The following is a 23409-nucleotide window of genomic DNA, read 5'->3' as shown; positions in this document are numbered from 1 at the left end:
GAGTAAAAAATAATGAGAAAATAAAGAGAAGGATATGTGGAATCAGAATTATTGAAAAAGATGCATATAAAATTTAAAATCAAAAATATCTATATCTTTTATATTAAAAAATCAATATACATTATAATTTTGAATGAATGATGAAATGATATATTCAATTATATTCCTCCTCTATGCGCATCAAAATAAGTGTATAACCAAGGAGAATAAATCATAGGAGAAATAAAATAAGAATTGATTGTCAGTGACATCTCTTGAATACTAAAGCATCTTAATTATCTTTCATTTATTCCAAATAAGAGATGGCATTGATCCTCAATTATTATCTCATCTTATTTAGAACTTCTTCATTAAAGAAATGTCATTAATACTCGAAAAAATTATTTCTTATCCTATCTATAGTTAAGATCGAATTTACAGAATTTGAAACATAAAAGTTGTGACCATCGATATTGGTACATATTTAATTCCATCGTAAATTTCTTACATTTCTTGTTTAATTTATCTTAAGTGTAAACCTTTCAATTCCAAGCTGCTTGCAACTACGCTTTAGTTAAATAATAAGTTAATAATAGTAAAGTTAAATAACTTTATTTATTGATTTTATCCAATCCTAGATCTCTGGGTCACGAAGATTCATTCAAACATAAAGATTAATGATCAAGAAAAATAAATGACTTCAAGTCTAAGCATAAATTCTCCATAAAAATATACAACAGTAGAAAAAATGCGTTATTCTAAAAATCACATAACTTCAAAAAAAATTTGAGCATTATTTTAAATTACGCTACATTCTCAGTTTACGCTATTTTGAATATCATGATTCAATAACAGTGATTAAAGATTTAATTTTGAAAAAAGATTACAATAAAAAAAATAAAATCAAATATGATATCACTAAAATCAAAAAATTCCTTAAAAATCAGCACAAATTATTATCAAGATTTAACAAGAAATCTTCTTCAACAACAAATTAAATGTCAATTTACTTTTCGATTCATCTATTTTTCGGCATTATAATCGTATGTTAATAATAATATATAATCATAATAATAATAAAAATAATAAAATAATAAAAACTGAGTTTCTATTAGTCTTATTGAAAATTGTTATCTCCCATAATGTTGTTAAATTTTCATCTTAATGACATTTGATCTCTACAAATTTAATCCAATCTCAATCAAAAGTAATTATAAGCTTGCTTTCGTTCTACGTACAAATAATATTTGATATATTTACTAATTAAATGGAAATTCATCCTTCCTCAAAACATCTTTGATGATAATTCGAACATACTGTTTACATAGTTGTTTAAATTAGAGAAATCATAAAATTTTCTTTATTTCTAAACTCGTAATAATGATTTCCATTCTATAATTCTATAATCATAAGTGTTTGTAAATTATTTATAGTTGAAATATAACAGGATGCTTTTCAAAGAACAATAGTTTCTGAAAATCTCAATTCATTATGGATGAATATGTAACATGTTTCATTTTTCGTATAAATGCGAACAATTCGAGAAAATAGTCACAAAAGAATTTTGTGATCTAAAAATCACACATTAGTGAATATAAGGTTGAGTTTTTCCTTGTTATTTCATTATTCAACTAATAATTTTTGTTACAAATGTTATCTAATGATAAACTTGATTATTACAATTGTAATATTATAGTACGCTTCAAGCATATTCCAATAATTATCATTTTTTAGAATTGAAATGATAGAAATGTCACTATAATTTTGAGAAACATAATTTAAGTCATTATGAGAGTTCTCTAATACATATATCATATGTATTATCTATCATAATTTTTATTTTAATATTCTATCTATATTATATTTTACAATAACTCTTTTGCTTTTTTAGTTATATACTAAATTATTTATATACTAAATTGATAAACTTTATACATATATTGACTATATTAATATCATTCAAATATAATTTATTCAATTTAATATTAATATATTAAATATATTACATATATTAATACATGTAATATATTAGTTTATCGTTATTTTCGATTCATTATATCTCAATTATATTAGGCTGTCCCATAAATTTCTTTCTTTTTTTTTTATACGAAATCAATATGCAATATTTGTTGTTTAAGGTTGATTTATTGCATTATATATGAGCCGTTTTCCTCATTTTCTTCCATTCTTTTAAAAAGTCTCATTATTCCCTCTTTCTAAAATTTTTGGGGCTTGCTTGTAAAATATTCATCGAGATGCGTTTTTATTTCGCTTACGGATCGTTTATCATGGAGAGAATTTTTTAATGACAAGAACAAGTAATAGTCGGATAGAGAGAAATCTGAGGAATATGGAAGATGCGATAGAACGTTCCAATCAAACAACTTTTCTCTTACAATTAATGCAACATGCGATTTTGCATTGTCATGATGAAAAACGACATTTCGTCAATTTTAACTGTTTTTTTGTTATAGCGGTTTTCAATTTATCAAGTTGATTATAATATTTAATAGAATTAATGGTTTCATCTTGTGGAAGAAGGATAGTAGACATTTCCAATTCCACCAAATGGACAAAAGAACTTTTTTCGGGTGAAATCCAGGTTTCGCGACAGTTAAAGGTCTATTATCCTTGGACAAAATACGTTTTCGATGCACATTTTGATACAAAATCCAAATCTCGTATCCAGTTTCTTCAAGAAAGGATCTCTTTCATATCACTGAAGAAGTAAATCACACATAAAGACGCGATTTATAAGGCTGGTCTCCATTAATAGCTGTGAAATCCAAACTTCACATCGATTGATATAAAATCATTAGGTGATTATGTACCGTTATTCTGAAAATATTAGTGACATCCATTATCTCTCGCGAATTTTCAACAAGCATGATCTTGATAAGATCTGTATCCGTCATTGCTACGGCTGCGGTCTTCTTTTAAGTCATCTTTTAAGTCAAAATTATCAGCTCTAAATCTCTTAAATCAATTGCGGATGGTCGTAATAATCGTAGCATCATTTCCGTAAACGATACAAATCTCGTTTGCAATATCATTTGTTTTTTACCTTTTATCTTACTATTACCTTTTTTAAAGCAATGAAGCATAACATGGCGTAAATGCTATCTTTAGTTATCCATATTGAACAATATAGAAAAAACTTTAAAAGAGATTATATCATTAACGTAATTTAAAAGAGCTCTGAGACGACTGAAAAAGATCCCATAGACGGCATCTTTAATCTTTAATCTTTAATAAATAAGACTGCATGTTTATATAAATATAGTCATTTAAAGCCATGCCTAGCGTTATGCGAAAGAAACTTATGGAATACTCTAATATATTATATTACAGATTTTATATATTTTAATATATTTTATTTTCTAACATAAGTGATATTATTTAATATTATAGTGATGCTTATTTTTGTATCCGGCTTTTTGCCTACTTAAATTTTAAGTACTTAAATATTCGTCGCTATACTTATCAATTTTTGAAAACTTTATAATTTTTTGACGTTTTCAAATTAAACATTTAATGCTTGAATTTATATATTTTGTTGAATATATGATATGTTACTTACAGTTATTTCTTTTTTTTTTTTTTTGCTCAATTATAAACTATTAATGCCGAAAAATAAAATTCGACGTTTTCCATTTTACATGTGTCGATTATTAATACTTCACATTAATATCTTACATTTTATTCTTTTTTAGAATTTTATTTTCGATCCTAATTGCGAATGCTAAAGTAAATATTACTATACATTTGTATTCTATATTATATACTATATATTATATATATTCGTTCATAGACTTAAAATAATCCAGAACGTTTAATAAATTCGAGACATTTTGCTGATTGTTCAATTTTTGATTTATATCTATGTTTTTCCCTCTATTTATACATTTTATCTACTTGAATTACAAAATTTATGGTCTCAACAAAAGATCTTTGATATCTGATTGAATAAGTTTATTATCTTTATTATTTAACTTATATTTATTAAAAATTTATATTTATAAATTATTTTAATTTTTTACTTTCGTCACATCAATTTTATGGTCTGATTTTATAAAACGTTTCACTTTAGCTTTGTCTCGTTTTCTGTAACAAAAAAATATATATATCATTATAATTTAAATATTTAATGAAGAAAAATTATAAAAAATATATAATTAATAGTTATTGTAATTTTATGCACACACAGAAAATGAATATTTAAATTACAAATATTTAAATTATTCTAAATAATTATTCTAAATATTTAAATTACTTTAAAAAAATATAAAATTAATGAGATCAAAATAAATATATGTATAATCGAAAGATATATAACTTTATATGATTTTCTATGATTTTATAAATTAATTATGAAGTATCTTATACTTACAATCTGATATTAGCAGGAGCAATGATATTTCTCTGTTGAAGAGATTTAAATCTATCTTTCAATAGATTACCTATTGGTTCAGAATTCCGCAAATTTCCAGTTAATTCTGAACCTAATTTAAAATCAAGTTCTAAAGGTTCAAATTTAACTTTACTAAGAGTTTTAGTGCCCATTGTTTTAAGTATTTTCTTCTTTAATCTCTTTTTTTGTAATACTTTTTCTTTGTTTTCTTTAGCAGCTAACTGTTTATCTAATAGTCTTAATTTATATATATCTGAAATCTTTTTTTTCTCTACTTTTTCTTGTTGCTTTTTATGTACTAAATTTTTCTGTTCTTTTTGTTTACGTCTTTGCACACGAGTTTTTTTTTGATTTTTAACAGGTGGATTTATAGATTTTACTATTGGATTATTATCTTCATCTTCATTAAAATCTTGATTATCTTCTAATTTGAGACCTTCTGACATTTCTTTTATCAAGTTATTTTCTTTTTCTTTAGGTGAAACCTAGAATATAATTTTAACATATAATTATTATTTATTTTTAATTTTATAAATTTAATTAATAAAGTAATACCTTTTTGAACATTTTTGTGGTAACTCTGTTTAGATGTTCTTCTTCTTTTATAAGTTCCATTTCTTTTTGAGCCACTTCATGTAATAACTTTTGATGATCTTCAAATGAAGGATTATAGGATGTACCTGGATGAGGAGCTTCAACTGCTGGAATATTAGAAGGTTTTTTGTGCAAAGAAGAAGGTACTCTCTTTTTTTTTATTCCAAAATGTGTTAATGTATGTCTGATTGTGTCTGAAGACATCCAATCAATATTAATGTCTTTTGTAATTTTTTCTTTCCATATATTTGTATTAAATTCATCTCTTTTTGGTTTATTTAATTTTTTTTTTGCTGCAATCATTTTGTTTTTCAATCTTAACTTTTCTTTTAATGTCAAAATATTTTGAGACTTTCTGATAGCTTCTTTTTTTAAAACTAATGCATTTTTTCTTTCTTCTTTAGTTCTTACACGATTTCTTTTTGTTATTGGATCTGGAACGGCTGTATGAGGTTTTAAAATATTAAAACATCGTGGTTCTTTCAATTTTAATAATTCTCGACGTTTTTGCTTTGAAAGTATTTCAGGTGCTGTAGAAATACTGAACAATTCTGAATCCTTGTGAATCGCGAAAGAACCTAACCTTTCTTCTAATTGTGAATTTTCCAAAAATTTTTCAACGTCTTTTGTATCTGTATATTTACGCCACGCTTTTTTTGTTTTTTTAGAAACTTTACGTTTCTTCGTTTTAATTGTCGGCATTTTATCGTGATCAATAAAACTTATCATTCACTACAATATTTAGCTTTATAATGTGATTTTCAATTCACAGCTTGAAATTAGAGTTGCAAGAAAAATTCCCTATTGTAAAAAAAATGATATCATTTTTAAACATATTATATGAGAATTAATAATATTAGATTTTTATACATATATACATATATACATATATATATATATATATATATATATACATTATATCATTGTATATACTTATATTTATTAAAGAAAATATCTTGACAATGTCATGTTTCAAATTTTTTTATTTTTGATAATTCTGATTGTCTCTTGTCGAAAATAAAACATACATCTATTTTTTTTAAACTTTATTTCTAGGGACATAGAACTTTGAAGATTTTTTTTTCGAAAGTTCAATTTGTAAATTATATATAGAGTCTTCAAAATATAGGAATATCTGTTAATTAGAGATTCCTGATGTAATTTTAAATAATATTTTTCCAAAAAAAATATTCGTTTCAATTTTGTTAATAAGTTAACAAAAAAACACTAACCAAGTCAAACCGCAGAGCATCGATTATAACGCCGACCAACCACGAACAAATTCAAACAATATATAACTAAGTGTTTAAATATAACAAATATTTTTTTTCGATACAAAACTATATCAAATTATATTATGAACAATAAATAAATTATAATATTCAATATAATATATAATATATAATATTCAATTATATTCAACTATATTATGCATTCTGATTGGCTAGTATTTTTTTGTTAATAACTTATTAATAAAACTATTCAGAAATCTCCAATTAACAAATGATCTTATATTTTTAGAACACATTGTACATGAAATTGGTTTAAACAACAAAACAATAATTTTCAAAATAATAATTTAAAAATCATATTTTACAAATAGTAATTTAAAAATTTATTTTATTTCAACTTTTTGTTATTTCAATTTTTAAAAATATTAGAAAAAAATGTATTAAAATATTTTTTTAATTAATGGATTAGTTATGTGTCAGTTCGATATTACAAAATTTAAAAAAAAATAAAAGCTCTTGAACAATTTAATTGTCTAATATGCATATTAATTCAAATTGTAAACTTGTTTTTGAAATTCTTAATAAAAGTTGTTATTTGCTTCATTAAATATTGATTACATTATTGAATATCTATATTAAATAAAAATTCTTTATTAAATAAAAATAATTTTCAACAAAATTTTATTTTATATTTTTTTAATAAAACTATTATACATTCGAAAAAATATCATGATTTATTTTTTAATTTTTTTTTTATATATAAATTTATTATATAAATTTTTTTTCAATATATATATAAATTAAAATAATTACGGATATAATGGATCAATTTCATCATTCATAAAATGTAAATGCTGTTTTTTAAAATATATATTAATGTGAGAAAGATTTAGCTTTAGATTATTTTTTTTATTATATTATTTATTTTAAGATTATTTAACTTTCGATTAAATAACTTTCAATATTAATTTTCATATGCACATAACATATTCATTAATATATATAAGAATTAACAAATAAATATATTACTTACAAAAATATAGAATTCTATATTTGTTTGTAATATAAAAAATTTAGATCTATATGTTATTTATAATTTCTAAATTTTTTAAAAATTCTAAAATTTAATTTTAATTTTAATTTCACTACTAATATTGTAACATATAATTTTATTTTATTCTGATACTATTACACAAAAATGGTAATGTTCTAGTGATTTATGATTTCTATGACACAAAAAAATATTGCATATTATATTTATTTTATATATTATCCTTATAAAAAAAGAATTCTATAATGTTTATTCTATATGTCTGTACCACCTGTGATTCTAGTACAGCTGGCAGCACTTTATTTGCATATAATTTTATCGATAAACAAAAAAATTATGTCTACTATTTCATATTAATCATTACACAGAATTTTTTAGTAATATTAATTTATTAAATTAATTTTTTAAATGAAAAATTAGTATTAAATAATTATAATATAAAAACTGCCAATTTGAAATTGTAATATATTTTGACAGATGATAGGTTACGCAAGAAATAAAGAATGCGTAATCAATCAGTAATATTAATATTTCAGAAATATTTCAGAATAGTATTGTGAAAATTTGTTATTGTGTAATAAATATAATTTTCATATTTTTCATATTTTGCATGTTAATGCTATGTGATAAATTTAATATTTATATATAAAAGAAATTTACACAAAATTTATTGTATTTATATAAAATGGAAGTACCAAAACAACGAAAGGTGAATATTTATTTTTTAATATTTTTCATTAATCTTTTTTAATATTTTTCATTAATATTTTTATGTAATCATATTGATTAATTATTATTTTGTCTTTAATCGATGATTTAAGATATTTTATTTTTCATATAAAGAAAATATTTACTTTTATATCTTATAGTATATAATATCATAGTATCATATAATAATAAATATTGTTTAATAGTAACAAAAATTTAAAATTAAGTCATCAATGTATAGATTTTAAAATATTTATTTTTATTAATAATATAAGTTTAGGTTATAATTTATAAAAACTTAAATATATTTAAACATATATACACATATAAAAATAATATATTAACTTTTAATAACATATACAAATTTTTTTCTGAAATTTGTTGTTTTATAAGATTAAAAATTATATTTAAAAAATATATATTTTTAGAAAAAAAGAGAAGAAAAATCTAAGTTTTCCATGGAACAACAGATACCAGATGTTCCAACATTGGAAGAATTTGAATGTGTTCTCGAAGAATCTCCTACAAATTATCCAAAAGGAGAAGGTGTTGAAAATATGGAAAGTGAATTACATTCTGCTGCAATTGACACTGAACTCTATGAAAAACAATCAGTTCAAATAGTTTCAGAAGAAACAGAAGGATTACAAACTATAAATGACAAAGTATTTAATTTAATTTTTTTTATTCACATTAAAAAAATTATCAAAATAATGTTAATTAAAATTGTATTTAAAGAATTTTTTATAATAACTTATTATTTAAAAAATATTATATAATGATAGTAATATTGCATAAAGAAATAATCCATAAAATTTTAAAAACGATTTTGAGAAAATGTTTAATTTAAAAATTATATTCTATATTCTAAACAAATTGTAAGTAATTATAATATATTTTTTAATAAATTTTAGACTAAAATTAATAATGAAATTGAAAATAATTTAACATCAGCATGGAATAATTTAAATGAGAAAGTAGAAGAAGTTATAACATCGATTTCTACAATAGATTTAGTAGATACACTTGATGGTTTTAATAATGGAAGTATAACAGCAAATTTATCTCAAGATTTAAATGTATCAAATTCAAAGAACTTTATATATGATAGACAAACAAAAAATAAATCAGATTCTATCATAAATCAAGTAGATGATATACATACTTCTTTTAAAGAAATTATACCATTTACAGAGAGCCAATTAACATCATTATATTTCAATCAGGAATTAGCATGGATTGATATGTTTATTTCAGAATTTGCAGAAATACAACTTAGAAGTAATGCAATTAGACAGCAACATAGATTACATGAGCTTTTAATGAATTATCTTCGTGTAAGAAATAATTTAATTATCAATTCTCATGAATTGGAAATTTTAAAGAAATCCTGTAGAGAAATGCAAAAACAATTATGGTGTTTAGATAAAGCCTGTATTAGAGAAACAGGAGAATGTCAAGATGGAAATCCTGTTATTGCTACACATGAATATTATATTGCACGTTTTAATCAGCAGACACTAGCTGCATTAACTCGAAATTTATCAACAATAAAAGATCTATTACACAATACTCAAGCATTATATTGTTATGAAGCAGAAATGTTAAAATTTCAAATTGAATATTATATTCAAAGAGTTTGCATATCTTGTAAAGAATTTATAAATCTTCCTCATAATGCACCTGTAAATTTATTACCAATACATGTACCTTCTCAAACAATTCCACAATTAGTGGAAATTAGAATGTGCATAACTATATTATTCAATTTTCAAAGAAAATTATTAAAAGATGGTAAATTTGTAACAGATACTAGAGAATGGCTTACACGATTAATTGCAATCTTATTGAGAGTAGCAACTTGGCAAGATCATTTATTTATATTGAACCATATCTTGAGATGTCCTGGTGGAGTAATGAATTGGGCTCACAGTTATGTTCAAACTCCAATATTACAACAACATGGAAAATTAGGCATATCTTCATTAAATGATCCATATTTAGATCATATAATAGCTACATTAGCTGTTATTTTATTACCTATTAAGGATAGAGAAAAATTTCTTGAACAGGTATTTATAAATACTTATTGCTAATTAAAAATAAATAATTTAGAAATAAATAGTTTAATAATTTTTGCCAATTTTGATAAAATATTAATCTTTTTAAAAAAATTTATGTTATTATTAAAACAAGATTTTAATTGGGAAAAAATATTATTTATTTTTACAAAATAAGAAAAAATTGAAATCTAATATAAATCTAATGTAAATTGAATATTATCCAATGTTAATCTAAGTTATCCAATGTATATCTTGATAGCAAAATATTCAAAACTGATAAATAATACTTTTCACAATAACAATTTTCAGATATTACAATTCTAAAATCTAATTTAAAATCAATATTTAGAAAATAGATTCATTTAAAGAATATAATTATATAATATTTATATGAAATATTTGAAATTATAAAATATATAATTCTTTATTTTGTAAAAATAAATAAAAATATAATTTTGTCAAATAATTGAAATTTTATTTTAATGATAAAATAAAAGTATATAAAAGCTTAAAAGCTTAAAATTAAAACAAAAAATTAAAAAAAAAAATTAAAAAATATTAAAATTAAAAATTATTAATTTAATGATAATCAATGAATTAATAAAATTTAATTTTTAATTTATTAGATACAACAATCATTACAAGATACAATATGTAGTCCAGGTGATACTGTTTGGGTAATGTTGGATGAAGAAGGAGAAGAAGATGAAGATATTGCTAATGTTGGTGCAAACTTATTTGAAAGTGATCTTATTTCTTTATTAAATCAAATTCCTTTTAGTAAAATATTTGAACAAGTATTATGTATCCAATATCAAAATAATGATTATCATCAAAATAAAACTTATATTACGCATCATCATTTGTTCCGGATGTTTGCATTTTTTACAACTATTATTAAACTTTTAAAACAAGGCTTGAAAACATATGATTCTCCAAGATATAGACAATTAACCAAACGATTAAGTGCATTAATTAAAGATATTGTACAATATGCTAATGATCAATGGGAGGAATTTGATAAAAACCAGGTAGATCATTATATTATTAAGAATAATTTAATATAAATTTAAAATTATGTTTTATATATTTTTACATTTTAATTTTATAGATTAATGATGTATCAATATTGAAAAAACTTCAACTTGAATTTGATTGTTTTTTTTTGAGAGCAGTTTTATGTATATTTTCTTCACGTCGTTTAGGAGCATGGCAATATTTAGCTTCTCTACCATATGATTTAATATCATCTAATACTCTATGGCAAATATTTTATATTTTACATACTGATTGTATGCAAATAGATATGCATGTTTCTAATAGATCTACTCATGGTATGTATAGTTTTTTAACTAAAATAAAAATTTTTGAAATTGAAAATTATAATAAAAATATAAATTTTGATATTATGTTAATAATATTAAAGATTGGATAAATGAATTAAATTCTTCACAACTTTGTACAAAATTTGAAGAAAAATTAAGTAGTATGCCAGGAGATGAATCATATTTTCTTTTAACAACTTTTGCTAATATGGCTTTAGCAAGAACTGAACAGGATTATGATTTTGTGAAAATAACAACAATAGATCTATTTCAAGTATGTACTATTATTGTTTATATTATCTATCATTTTTTAATATTTAAAAATAATGATAATTACAGATTGGATTTCTTAGTGAAAAAACACAAGATTCTTGTTCAAAAGATGCTCGATCTCTTTTGTCAAATTTAACATATAGATATCCTTCACTACTATCAGATATTTTACAAAAATTACGAGATAATTTTGTATCAGCTGGAAAGGTATAAGAAATATATTTTTTTATAAATAAATATTTTTAAAAATTTAACTTTATGAATTTTAGTTAAGTTTATATCTATTTACTGATTTAAAATTATACAAATGGATATTACAAGAGAAAGATATAATTATTCTTTCTACATGGTTACATCAATATCCATTGACATCAACTGAGAATCATTTGGCCCGTTTAATCCTTACTCACTTAAATTGGGGATTTGATGAGTAAGAGTTTAGTAATATAGTATAGTATAGTAATAATATAAGAAAAATAATTCCTAATTTATTTTATATATATATAATATATACATGAAAAATCATTTAAAATTAAATTTTTATATTATTGTTATGTTTAAAAAATTAAGAAAATGCAATATGCATTATATATAATTATTTGAAAAATAATGAATTATAATATAATTATTTACAAAAATATTTGAACATTAATATATAGTTTATATGCTTAGTTATATGCTATCTGGAATAAATATATAATAACAAAAATTTTTTGCAATATATAATATTTTTAAAATATAATATATGAATGTTAAAAAATAAAAAATTGTAGATTATATAAACAATTGTTTAAAAAAATATTGAAAAAAATGAATTTTCATGTTACGAAAATTTTCAAAAACTTTATGAATTTAAAATAAAAAACAATAACTATTTATAATAATATTTTAAAAAGTATTATAAAGTTTAATTTTATTAAAAATTATCTTTTAAATAATTAAAACAATATTTTTTTTGTTAGACGAATTTTTTTTACAATATTTAATATTTATTGTTGTTTTTTATTAATTCTATAGTTCATTCCATATGGATAATCAAACTTTTATGAAAAACTCGTTATTTTTATTTGATAATTTAAATTTGTAATGTACTTGAATATTTTCATAAAAAAAAGACAAAGATTTAATCAAAAATATAAAATTATATAAAATATAATCATATATTTTTACAGAAATGGTAGTTTGTATCTTCCTATTGATTTACATAGACGTATAGCATTATTAATTGTTGAACTTACTATGAAATATGTACCTGATACTTCTGTCCAAAATACTTCTTTATTAGTAGAAGGTGTTAAACAGGTATAAATTAAATATTAATATATCTATAATTAACAAAATAGATTTTAATTTTTTATATATATTTACATTTTTAGATGTCAACAATAATAAGGCCTCAAAATGCTGAACATATTTTTTCATTATGGGCATGGGATATGGTTTCTAAACTTAGATTACATCAACTCGACCAAACTGAAGCACTTTGTCATTATGCACTTTTAAATCCTACTGTAGCTTTTGCTCATGTACCAGATATGGATTCTGATTTAAGTTTAGAAATTTTAGTCACTGGTACACGAGAAAAGCAACCTATTGCATGTTATGTAGCAATACTTATGACATTATGGGGCCATTCTATACCTTTGATATGTTTAAAAGGTTTTGGTCAATTAGAAATATTACAATATCATTGTAAATATGAACAAATGCTTATATGTTTACATCATATAATACCATTATTTTTGGAATGTGTTGACTCATTACTTAAGAATGATAAATTTATTAGTCTTGTTATTTCTCTAATTATGGCTGATAGGTCTTATATGAAAGTGGCTAAAAGCCTTATAACCCCTGAATTTCCAGGAACAATACTGAAACAATTTTCAAATATGATACATTCACATTTATATAATTATAAAAAGTAAACAATATTTTATATATTTTATAATTTATTTAATATTATTAATATTGGATAATACTTTATTTTTAAAATGATATAATTTGTTATAGATATCGTTTACAGACACCAAAAGAATTTGTATATCTATGGTTGAATACATTTATACATATACCAGATTGGAATAAAGATCAAAGTGTGTTATATTTGATGGACATAGTTATTAGTGCTGCATTTTTTCATACGGATGCAAAAGAAACAGTGGAGCATATGTTTCAGAATCTATTCTCTGTAAGATCAATTTTTATTTACTGTTAGAATTTTATTATATCGATATTATTAAATATTATAATTAAAAACATTAAAATATTTTTAATAAAAAATTAGAACTAATGTCAAGCTTTTTTATGAATTAATTTCATTAAATTTATTCTATAAAATGTTATTATAATTTTTAAATTATTAAAATATTATTTTTTACTTGTAAGGAATTAATATTTAAATATTTTATATTAATTAAAAAATATTTCCATTTTATTAGCTTGCCACAGAGGAAATTAATGAGGTGTGATCTCTCTCATTCTCTTTTTTTCTCTTTTCTCTCTTTTCTTTTTTCCTTAGAATATGTATCCTTAAAATATAAACTTATTATTACAAGATACTAATCTATTTTTATTTATATTTATACATATAATAATAATATTAAAGTATTTTTAAAATCATATTTTAATAAATTATTTTCAGAATGCATCTAATCGTAATGTGATGACATCATTTGGATCATTTTTAAATTGGGCAACTGGTTCTTCAAATTCGATTAGTCTTTTAGGAAAATCTACTCAATCAGTATGGGTTGCTCATCAAATATTATTAACTGAACAATATAATAGAGAAATTAAAACTGGATTGTGGCATGAAATTTTAAAGGAATTATCAACACAACCTAATATATCATTAGATACTGCTATTAAGGTATATTTTATATTTTTTATAACATTTGATAATTTATTATATATATTTAATATATTTTTAGCGAGCTTGTATCACTGTAAAAATGCAACCATTTGGAACCAATGGATTATCTATATATCGTTGGTCACAACAAGCTCTAGATACACCTATAGGACATCCTATTCTTCCTCTTTTATGGCAAAATTTTTTTGCTTTATTTCTTGCAAGAGTCCCAACATTATCAGGGTTTGTTTTATTTTTTATACAAAAAATTTTATACTTTTATTTTTTATATTTTATATCTTAGTTTTTAATATTTAATATTTAATAGTTTTTAATAGTTTTTATATCTTAGTTTTTAATAATATATTAATAATATATCTGTAATAATACAATTTATTTTTTAGTGTCATTGATCATGGGGGGATTGGTGAAAAATTTTTTGAAGGCATGATTAATTTAAGTTATTTAAAAAAATTAAAAAAACGTTTACATGATACTACAATATATTTCCAATTAAAAGGAGAAAAAGATTTAGATAATGGAAAACCAATCACTGATGATAAACGTTCATTTTATTTTAATGTAGCAAAGTATGTTATATATAAAATATAAATGTGAAAATTGTGAAAAAGAATATTATAAATTAATTTTACTATTAATTATTAATTTTTACATATTTACATATTTTTACAGATTTTATAAAACTTTAAGTTTGTGGCTTGAAGAACCAAGATTGCATGAACCAGGTCTTTATTTACCAGCTCTACCTCCACAATATATGTCACAAAAATTAGTTTTACTTGTTCAAGATAACTGGGTAAGTTTTAATTTATTATACTTACTATAAATAGAAAATATACAGTATTAAAGTACAATATATAAGAGTGATTCCATATCTAAATCGAAAATAAAGAATAATATTTTTTGGTAGTAATTTAATTTTTATATGTATTAATTATTCTTTTCTTTATTTTCAATAATTTAATAATATAAATGTAAATTAATAAAATAGTTAATTAATAAATATACTATTAGTAATAATATGATATCACTTCATATAACATAAAAAAATATAACATAAAGAAAAAGATTTTCAAATATATCTATTATTTTCAAATATATCTAAATAATTTAATTTTATATATATAATTATTTTATATTATTATATATTATATTATATTATTATTTAACTAATGAAATGTATTATAAATTCTATTTTATCTCATTTCTTTCATGTTTGTTTAAATAGACACCATGGTTAGAATATATTGATTATTCAGCAGTTCAGCAAAATCAAATGATGGCTGTTCAAGAATGGGAATATGCATGTAATAGAAATCAAGAAACTTATCAAAAAGGAAAAAATATATCGACTTTATTTTCTGAAAAGATTCCACCATTACAAAGAATATTTAAACGATTGACTACATACGAATATTCTGTTCCACCTCCACCTTTAAATTGCAATCAAGCAATTTTTAATTGTATACCAAAAGAAAATATATATAATTCAAATTCAGTAATTGATCTCGTTAAACCATATCTTAAGATAATATTAGATTATGCTCAGACATATAATTTAATGATTTCTGAACATACTGCAGTAGATTCTAGCTTCTTGGAACTAGTGCCTACACTTTATAGAGAGAATGAGAATCAAGTAACATTGCATGCATTATGTGATCCAGTACCTCCAAATCAGAAACACACTAGGTCAGGAACACCACCTACTGTGCATTGTGCTGGTCCAGCAGTAATTACAGTTAAAGTAAGAATAATAATAATCTATGATTCTCTTTCAGAATTAAATAAAATTATTTTATAAATTATATTATATTTATTATTTAATTTATACATTATAGGTACTTGAAGCACACATTAATGATGGTATTGATCATATGATAACACAAAATAGAGCTGAATATGAAAATTTATTGATAAAAGCAAGTCAACCACCACCTAGTAAAGTTACTCAAGGATGTCTTTTTATTGATCATTTAATTGCGTATGTATAATATATATTATATATTTTATAATATAAATTGAAATTTTGAATATAAATATATATTAATCAAAAATAAATCAGGATGTTAGAACATGAAATATTAACAAATCGAACTAATGAAAACACTACGGCATTATACAAAATCCAAGAAAGTGGAGTTAAATTATTTTATTATCTTATAAACTCTTATACAGAAGAAGTATCATTATGTCCACCAACAAAACAACTTATTACTACTTGTCTAGAAAAGTTAGGGCAGGTAATTATAATTATAAAAATTAATAAATATAATTTTAATGTATTATATTATTAATGCACATTTTATTAATTATAATATTAATATATATTAATCTTAATAGTCATTCATTAATGAAGAAGAAAGCCAAGGTCTACAATTATTAAATACTATTATGCAAAAATCAAATCTGGGTGGTTTACTTGGACCTTATTTTACACCTGTTGCTGGTAGTGCTTCAACATTTTTACAAATGTATCAAACTGTTGTCGAATTTTCAATGAGCACAAATGTCGATCTCTGTTTTGTGTTATTATCAAAAGTATGCTATTTGTGTTATATTTATTCCTTATAACATTTTCATATTTTACTTTTATTTTGATTTTTATTTTAGTTTGATGTAGGAATCTGGTTAAATTATAAGCGTCCAAGATTAAGTGAACGATCAACATTCATAGATTTGATATCTAGAGCTCTTTGTAATATGGGTTTCAATCCAGAAGAAACTAAATTGATATTACATGAGGTATTTATATTTAATAAATTTAATTTTATGATAAATATATAAACTTCATGATATTTTATAACATTTCATTCTAATTAATTATATAACAACAAAATAATGCGTTCAATATTGATCAGTACAACAATGCGAGTATTCTTATATAATTTGGTCTTGTTTGTTTCCAAAAATCAATGATTTCTCAATTGTATATATATGTGTGTGTATATATATATATATATATATCTTATAAATATGACAAAACATGTGATATGACAAAAAACCAGTCTCTATTTCAAATAATGCAATCAATAAATACAATGTTTCATGTTACCAGTTTAAACGCAATTATTATTATTATTATTATATTATATCGACCGAATGGACAATAACGATTTTATCATCATATTTAATTAGGATTTAATGTAAAACATTGCAAATTATTCTATATACTTCTAAAATCACTGCAGATTATCAGATTATTATCTTTTATTATCTTATATATGTATTTGTTTTTAATTTCAATAATTTAAAGAAATAATTTAAATTTTTTAAAATTTTTTAAAATAAAAAAATTTGGATTGTTATAATAACATATAATTTGAATTTATAATATATATGATTAATCAAAAAGATAAAATAAATAATACTTTCGGAATATTTATTTTGTTATTCAAATATATATTATCCAATTTGACAACATGAAATACAATTTTTTGAAAAAATTCTATTAATATTCTATTCTATTATGATATTCTATTTATCAATTTAAAGATTAATATCTAATTAATGTTTTTTCTTTTATAATAAATTTTTTCTTACAGTTATTTAGAAACCATTTACGACTTATATTATTACATGAATTTCCTGAGCACTATGGCGAAGTTCTGAGTGTTGTATTAAAAAGTAGTGAAAGTCAAAATTTATCACTAGATGTTTGGCGTGATTTGCTAGGAACCCTTAGTGGCAAATCAAAAAATGCTTTTTTGACTAATTCTAAAATTAGAGATAATATTCGTCATTATGCTACTGAACAAAAACTTCTTTCTCGACAAGAGGTTCGTTTTTTCAAACATAAAATATATCTATTTTCAGTTTGTAATGTTTAAAATAAATATAAAAAAAAAAAAATAAATACATTTTTAATTACAGGTACACGATACAGCTATATTATTAAGTAAACATTTTATGCAAGAACGTTTACAATATGGTCTTTATGGATTATATCCAAAATATAGAATCTATAATGATCCATTAAGTACATTCCTTGGCATGATAGGTCATGCTCTTGTTGCACTTACACTTCAATCTGATCGAGGTTCATTAGGAGATCAATGTAAGCATTTGAAATTTATATTATATACAAAATATTTATAATTTTTTAAAATAAATATTATCTATATGTAAAAAAAAATATTACATGAAGTTTTGAAATAGATTGCTTATTATAAAATTAATATCTAATTACATATAAACAATTACATATAATTTGAAACATATGTGCAACAATAGATTTTATATTCTAGAATTTAAAACTATATATATATATGTATTTATATGTTTTTTGAAAAATTATGAAAAATCTATTTTGAAAAATTAATATCATTTATGATCACTTAAATTATTTAAATTCTCTCTTTTAAAATATTCTTCTATTGTAATACATATAAATTTGATATCAATATAAAATTTATTATAATAAATTAAAAAATATATAAATATAATAAATTACTAAAATATAATAAATTACTTTAGAATTTTACTACATATATATATTTCACTTACAAATTTATTGGTATAAGGTATTATTTCTATACTGCACTATTATATAAATATAAATAAATACATATAAGTAGATAATGTGTATTCTATAATCTATATATGGAATTTGTTGTTACTTATATATTTCAAACTAAATATTTAATTAAATAAATATAAAATAAATATTAAATAAATATTATAATAAAACATATTTTTATTTTAATAAAACATAATAAAAGCTCATGTAATATTTTTTTTATATTTATGTTTCTATAGTTTAATAAAAAAAAATTCTATATAATATATAATTATTATATTAAAGTGTGCGAGAAAATATGGCCTGTTTTAAGTGAAATGTATTCACCTTGGATTACACCATATTGGACGCGAAATTTGAAAGAACCAACTGCTGCATGGATTCAACAGCTTACAGATGACCGATCAGTTTTATTACCATGGATTATTGCAGATGGTCCATATGCTAATAAATTTGTAGCAATTTTTGTCGAATGTATTCGTTTTATTAACGATACTCTGCCAGCATCTAGCAAAATACTTTGTTTTGTCTGGCAATTTTATGTTACTAATTTTGCACATGCTTCAATTAAAGATCATATCCTAAATGTTATTCATGGCAATTTTCTATCATTACCATGGGATCGTTTCTATCCATGTATAAATGATGTTGAATTAATGGTAAAAGTAATTGACCAGTATTTGCCAGATAGTCATTTATTCCTTGGAAGTGTATTTACATGTGTACATTGGCCACTTTGGATAAATGACATATTAGCAACACAGCCACCAACTATTGTAGCAAGAATGCATGTGTGTTTATTAAATTTATTGGTAAAATTATCTAATGAACCAAATGTTAGACAGGTAATTTAAAAGAATAATATTAATTTTTTATTACATAAAAATTTTTAAATTCATAAATATAAAAACTTAATTTTAATTAGTTTATATATATCATCAAAATTATTAATGATATTAATGATATTAAAAAGAATTTTATTTTAGAGATTTTGATTTTTATCTTTTTATGGATTTTTTTTATTTTTTAATGATATTACAATAATTTTTTTTGTTATGTAAAACTAATAAACTATAATAAAATTAAATTTAAAACATACTTGAATTATAATGTAAGCTTTTATAGACTGGAGTTCTATAGTACTGAATTTTCAGTATCATTTTTTATTTTATCTTCTATCAATTTTAACACATGAATATAAAATTTTTATTTTTTTTAATTTTAATTAAAATTTTAATTTAAAAATTTACAATATTTAAAAAAAATTTTTTTTTTAAATATTTACATTTTTTAAACAAATGAAACTTTTTAGAAATATATATATTTTTTTAAAAATAAATTACTATGCAAATTATTAAGAAATTTAAGTAAACAAATCTAGTTATATAGATTATCTAGTTATATAATAGATTCTCAAAAATTATTCATTAGTTTTGAAATGATTATAAAAATTAATTTTAAACTAAACTAATTTATAATTTAAATGCTATGATAAACGAAAAATACAAATATTATATAATACAAATAATACAAGTAATAATAATCAACTATAATCAATAATAATCAATAATAAAAAGAATCCTTAAAATATTCGCTTCAAATTTTTTATATTTTAAATGCATTTCATAATAAAATCTTGAATCATTTAATTTAAAATAAAAAACAAAACAATATATGCAATAGTTTTTAAAAAACTAATTTGTAACATTTTATTTAAAACATTTAATAATATATAAATATATAATATATACTATAATATAATATAATATAATAGAAATATAAGTATAATTTTAAATAATAATATATTTTCAGACTGATAAAGTAATTCAATTAATTATGGAAGCTGAAAAATTTTCTTGGCACTTGTTAGATGCTATTACATATGATCATATAATTAATTGGCATGTTATGAGTTGTGATTCAAGAGTTGTTCTCCATGTTTGTAATGATCAATGCCATCCAATAGATATTGCCATACATAAGTATATATAATTTTATTATTTTATCAATTTAATTATAATCATAAATTAAAAAGTTTCTAATAAATGTTATATTATATATAGTTTGCTAAAGATAGCAGCAGGCTATGATTCTTTGATGAGCCATTTTCATCCAACTACATTGAAAAAAAGACAACTTTATATAAGATCTTCAATAAAATTATTAATCACTTGTACAACTCGATATAAATCTTTAGTATCTACAAATCCAAAAATATTTAATAATACATTATCAAAAATGTTAGATGATATGGAAGCTGTTATTATAAACAGTAAATATAACATGTTTATGATCTAAATTATTATATATATCTATAATTAAAAGTACAATTAAAATACAAGAAAAGATCTTCAGCTGTTTCAGAATCACAACAAATTCCAGAAGCAAGTTTATTGATTACCGAATTGCTTCATGCTATAAATCAAAATGGATTTCTTATGGAACATCTTCGTGCTAGTTGGACAATGTGGCTTTCAAAAAGAACAGATAGTAATCCAATTCTCATGAGTATACTTAAAGTCATTGGAACAACTGTTACTTCACCATCTATATTCGGAGATTTAATGGAGGCTGCATTAGAAGCATATTTTAAATTTAATGGTATATATATAATTTTGTTATTAAAATATGTTATTAAAATTAAGTATTATATATATTTTTTTTGCTTATTACATTATTTTTATTTTATAATTTTGTATAATTTTAAAGACTTAATGCAAAATTACTAATTATGAATATTATATTTGATTTTATATAATTTGATATTAATATAATTATATTTAAAATTTAATATATAACATTTTAATTTATATGACAGCATTTGAAGAATTTTCACCAACTTGGGCTTCAGTCTTAACAATTTTGCAATCAATAATGCCTCGACAACCACCAGTGGAATCATTCTTAGTTTCTGAGGGAAAGCTTCTTGCTTTGTATTTTATTTTACTTAAGCGACTTCCATTATGTCAAGATATTAGAGAAGAAGGAGTACTTCTCATAAATTTAGTTGACTGGATCTCTGCTATTAGACCAACGTAAGTTAAAATTATTATTAAAAAATTAAAAAAATTATATCATATACATTCATATTTGAATATTATTGTTTTAGAAACATAAATGAAGAAAAATTGCCTCTCCTTTGGGCTAAAACATGTGAATTAGCATATAGACAATGTCAATATAATGAAAATATTAGAATAGCTGCTAGAGCTCTTAAAAGTTTAGCACGATCATTATTAACAATTGCTGATGATGGAGGACAAGGATGGGGTATATTAGGAGCTATTGGCCTTAAGAAAAATTCCAATCTTTCAATGAGGTAAATTATATAATGATTATATATATATATATATATATATTTATAATATTTTATATTTATATATTTATAAAAGCATGTATATATATATATAATAATATAATAACATATTATAATATAAATTTCAAATTTCTTAATTTAAATATATTTTTTATTTAACTTAAAAATGATATGTCATAAAATAATAGGTTTTATATATCATATAAAAAGAAATATTAAAATATTAAAAAGACTAAAGACAAAATATTAAAATATATTTTTTTTATTCTTCCTCCTGCATTTATTAAATATTTAAAATTTATTACTACAACACATTATTTTATCTAATATAAAAATTTGATTTTTATATTTAGGTGCAAATTCTTAAGTCGTGCAATAGGGGTATATTGTTTAGCTCAATTACCTGAATCAAAATCAGAACACCAGATGATAAGATTCACACCTCATTCACCTGGAGTAGCATTATCAAAAACAAGTGAATCAGATATAATAGAAATTCGTCCTAATTCAGAAGCAATTAAAGGCATGCAATCTTTAGAAGGACTTATATTAAACAAACAATATGTAACGCTTAAAGGAGATATAGAACGATCTATTAAATTAATTAGAGATCCTGCTAATTCTTTACATAATGCAACAATAATTATAGGTATATTGACAACAGAGCTTTATAATCAAAGATATTTGCATGTCTTAATAGATTAATATAATTATTTTCTTTGTGGTATGATCAGAATGATACAATAAGTAATTTTATATCTATTAATTTACATTTATTAAATTTTATTGTACAAAAATTGAAAATAGTTTTCTACATAAATATTATAGCTCAATTTAATAAAATTTGTAAAATTTGTGTAAATCTAGTCATAAATATTTGATTTATTAATATATATTTATATATATTTATATAATTTTATATTGTATATAATATATAATATAAAATATATATAATATATATAATATGAAAATAATTATTTTATTTAAAAATAAAAATTATGTATAAAAATTTGTATATTTTGTATGTTCTAATGTTTATACATTAATTTATTATCTTCATAAGAAA

At 21.2% G+C, this 23409-nt stretch overlaps 2 protein-coding genes and 1 long non-coding RNA gene across 6 annotated transcripts; 2 read left to right on the top strand and 1 right to left on the bottom strand.

Moving 5' to 3' along the window:
• The first annotated feature begins 293 nt into the window (after nucleotides 1-293).
• On the top strand, nucleotides 294-1079 carry LOC107994246 (uncharacterized). Its single transcript, XR_001765287.3, has 2 exons — nucleotides 294-455; nucleotides 618-1079. It is a non-coding gene; the product is annotated as an uncharacterized LOC107994246 (long non-coding RNA).
• Nucleotides 1080-2455: 1376 nt separating this feature from the next.
• Nucleotides 2456-6342, bottom strand: LOC107994188 (ribosome biogenesis protein NOP53). 2 transcript variants are annotated; one of them, XM_017050978.3, is made up of 4 exons: nucleotides 6217-6342; nucleotides 4946-5785; nucleotides 4370-4875; nucleotides 2456-4083 (listed from the first exon to the last, which is right to left on the bottom strand). In XM_017050978.3, the coding sequence occupies exons 2-4, from the start codon at nucleotides 5711-5713 to the stop codon at nucleotides 4008-4010; spliced, it is 1350 nt and encodes a 449-aa protein (XP_016906467.1). In that variant the 5' UTR covers nucleotides 5714-5785; nucleotides 6217-6342; the 3' UTR covers nucleotides 2456-4007. The 2 variants fall into 2 exon arrangements, with proteins under 2 accessions (XP_016906467.1, XP_061935864.1); XM_062079880.1 differs by having other exon boundaries at nucleotides 5918-6273.
• A 1194-nt stretch (nucleotides 6343-7536) lies between these two features.
• On the top strand, nucleotides 7537-23205 carry LOC107995937 (ectopic P granules protein 5 homolog). Of its 3 annotated transcripts, XM_017053712.3 has the most exons (30): nucleotides 7537-7976; nucleotides 8404-8640; nucleotides 8890-10047; nucleotides 10665-11069; nucleotides 11150-11372; nucleotides 11465-11637; nucleotides 11703-11843; nucleotides 11906-12066; nucleotides 12809-12938; nucleotides 13013-13557; nucleotides 13647-13824; nucleotides 14075-14098; nucleotides 14278-14505; nucleotides 14567-14730; nucleotides 14892-15077; nucleotides 15181-15304; nucleotides 15737-16255; nucleotides 16350-16492; nucleotides 16574-16751; nucleotides 16852-17049; nucleotides 17122-17253; nucleotides 18054-18287; nucleotides 18382-18565; nucleotides 19313-19872; nucleotides 20840-21009; nucleotides 21091-21299; nucleotides 21383-21628; nucleotides 21846-22062; nucleotides 22137-22346; nucleotides 22697-23205. In XM_017053712.3, the coding sequence occupies exons 1-30, from the start codon at nucleotides 7953-7955 to the stop codon at nucleotides 23046-23048; spliced, it is 7653 nt and encodes a 2550-aa protein (XP_016909201.1). In that variant the 5' UTR covers nucleotides 7537-7952; the 3' UTR covers nucleotides 23049-23205. The 3 variants fall into 3 exon arrangements, with proteins under 3 accessions (XP_016909201.1, XP_016909210.1, XP_061935862.1); XM_017053721.3 differs by lacking the exon at nucleotides 14075-14098; XM_062079878.1 differs by lacking the exons at nucleotides 21846-22062; nucleotides 22137-22346; nucleotides 22697-23205 and having other exon boundaries at nucleotides 21375-21564.
• Nucleotides 23206-23409: the final 204 nt, after the last annotated feature.

This window comes from Apis cerana, linkage group LG9, assembly GCF_029169275.1.
Source record: "Apis cerana isolate GH-2021 linkage group LG9, AcerK_1.0, whole genome shotgun sequence".
Taxonomy (NCBI): Eukaryota; Metazoa; Arthropoda; class Insecta; order Hymenoptera; family Apidae; genus Apis; species Apis cerana.
Note: the sequence above shows the minus strand (reverse complement) of the source record. Positions and strands in the feature narration are given on the sequence as shown.

Excerpts from the sequence above, each read along its gene's own strand:
- LOC107994188 (XM_017050978.3), bottom strand. The coding sequence starts at position 5,713 with ATGATAAGTTTTATTGATCACGATAAAATGCCGACAATTAAAACGAAG. Across the intron at positions 4,876-4,945 it reads CCACAAAAATGTTCAAAAAG|GTTTCACCTAAAGAAAAAGA; the intron begins GTATTACTTTAT and ends ATTATATTCTAG. Across the intron at positions 4,084-4,369 it reads GCTCCTGCTAATATCAGATT|AAAACGAGACAAAGCTAAAG; the intron begins GTAAGTATAAGA and ends TTTTTGTTACAG.
- LOC107995937 (XM_017053712.3), top strand. The coding sequence starts at position 7,953 with ATGGAAGTACCAAAACAACGAAAG. Across the intron at positions 13,825-14,074 it reads TGTTTCAGAATCTATTCTCT|CTTGCCACAGAGGAAATTAA; the intron begins GTAAGATCAATT and ends CCATTTTATTAG. Across the intron at positions 21,629-21,845 it reads AGCATATTTTAAATTTAATG|CATTTGAAGAATTTTCACCA; the intron begins GTATATATATAA and ends TTTATATGACAG.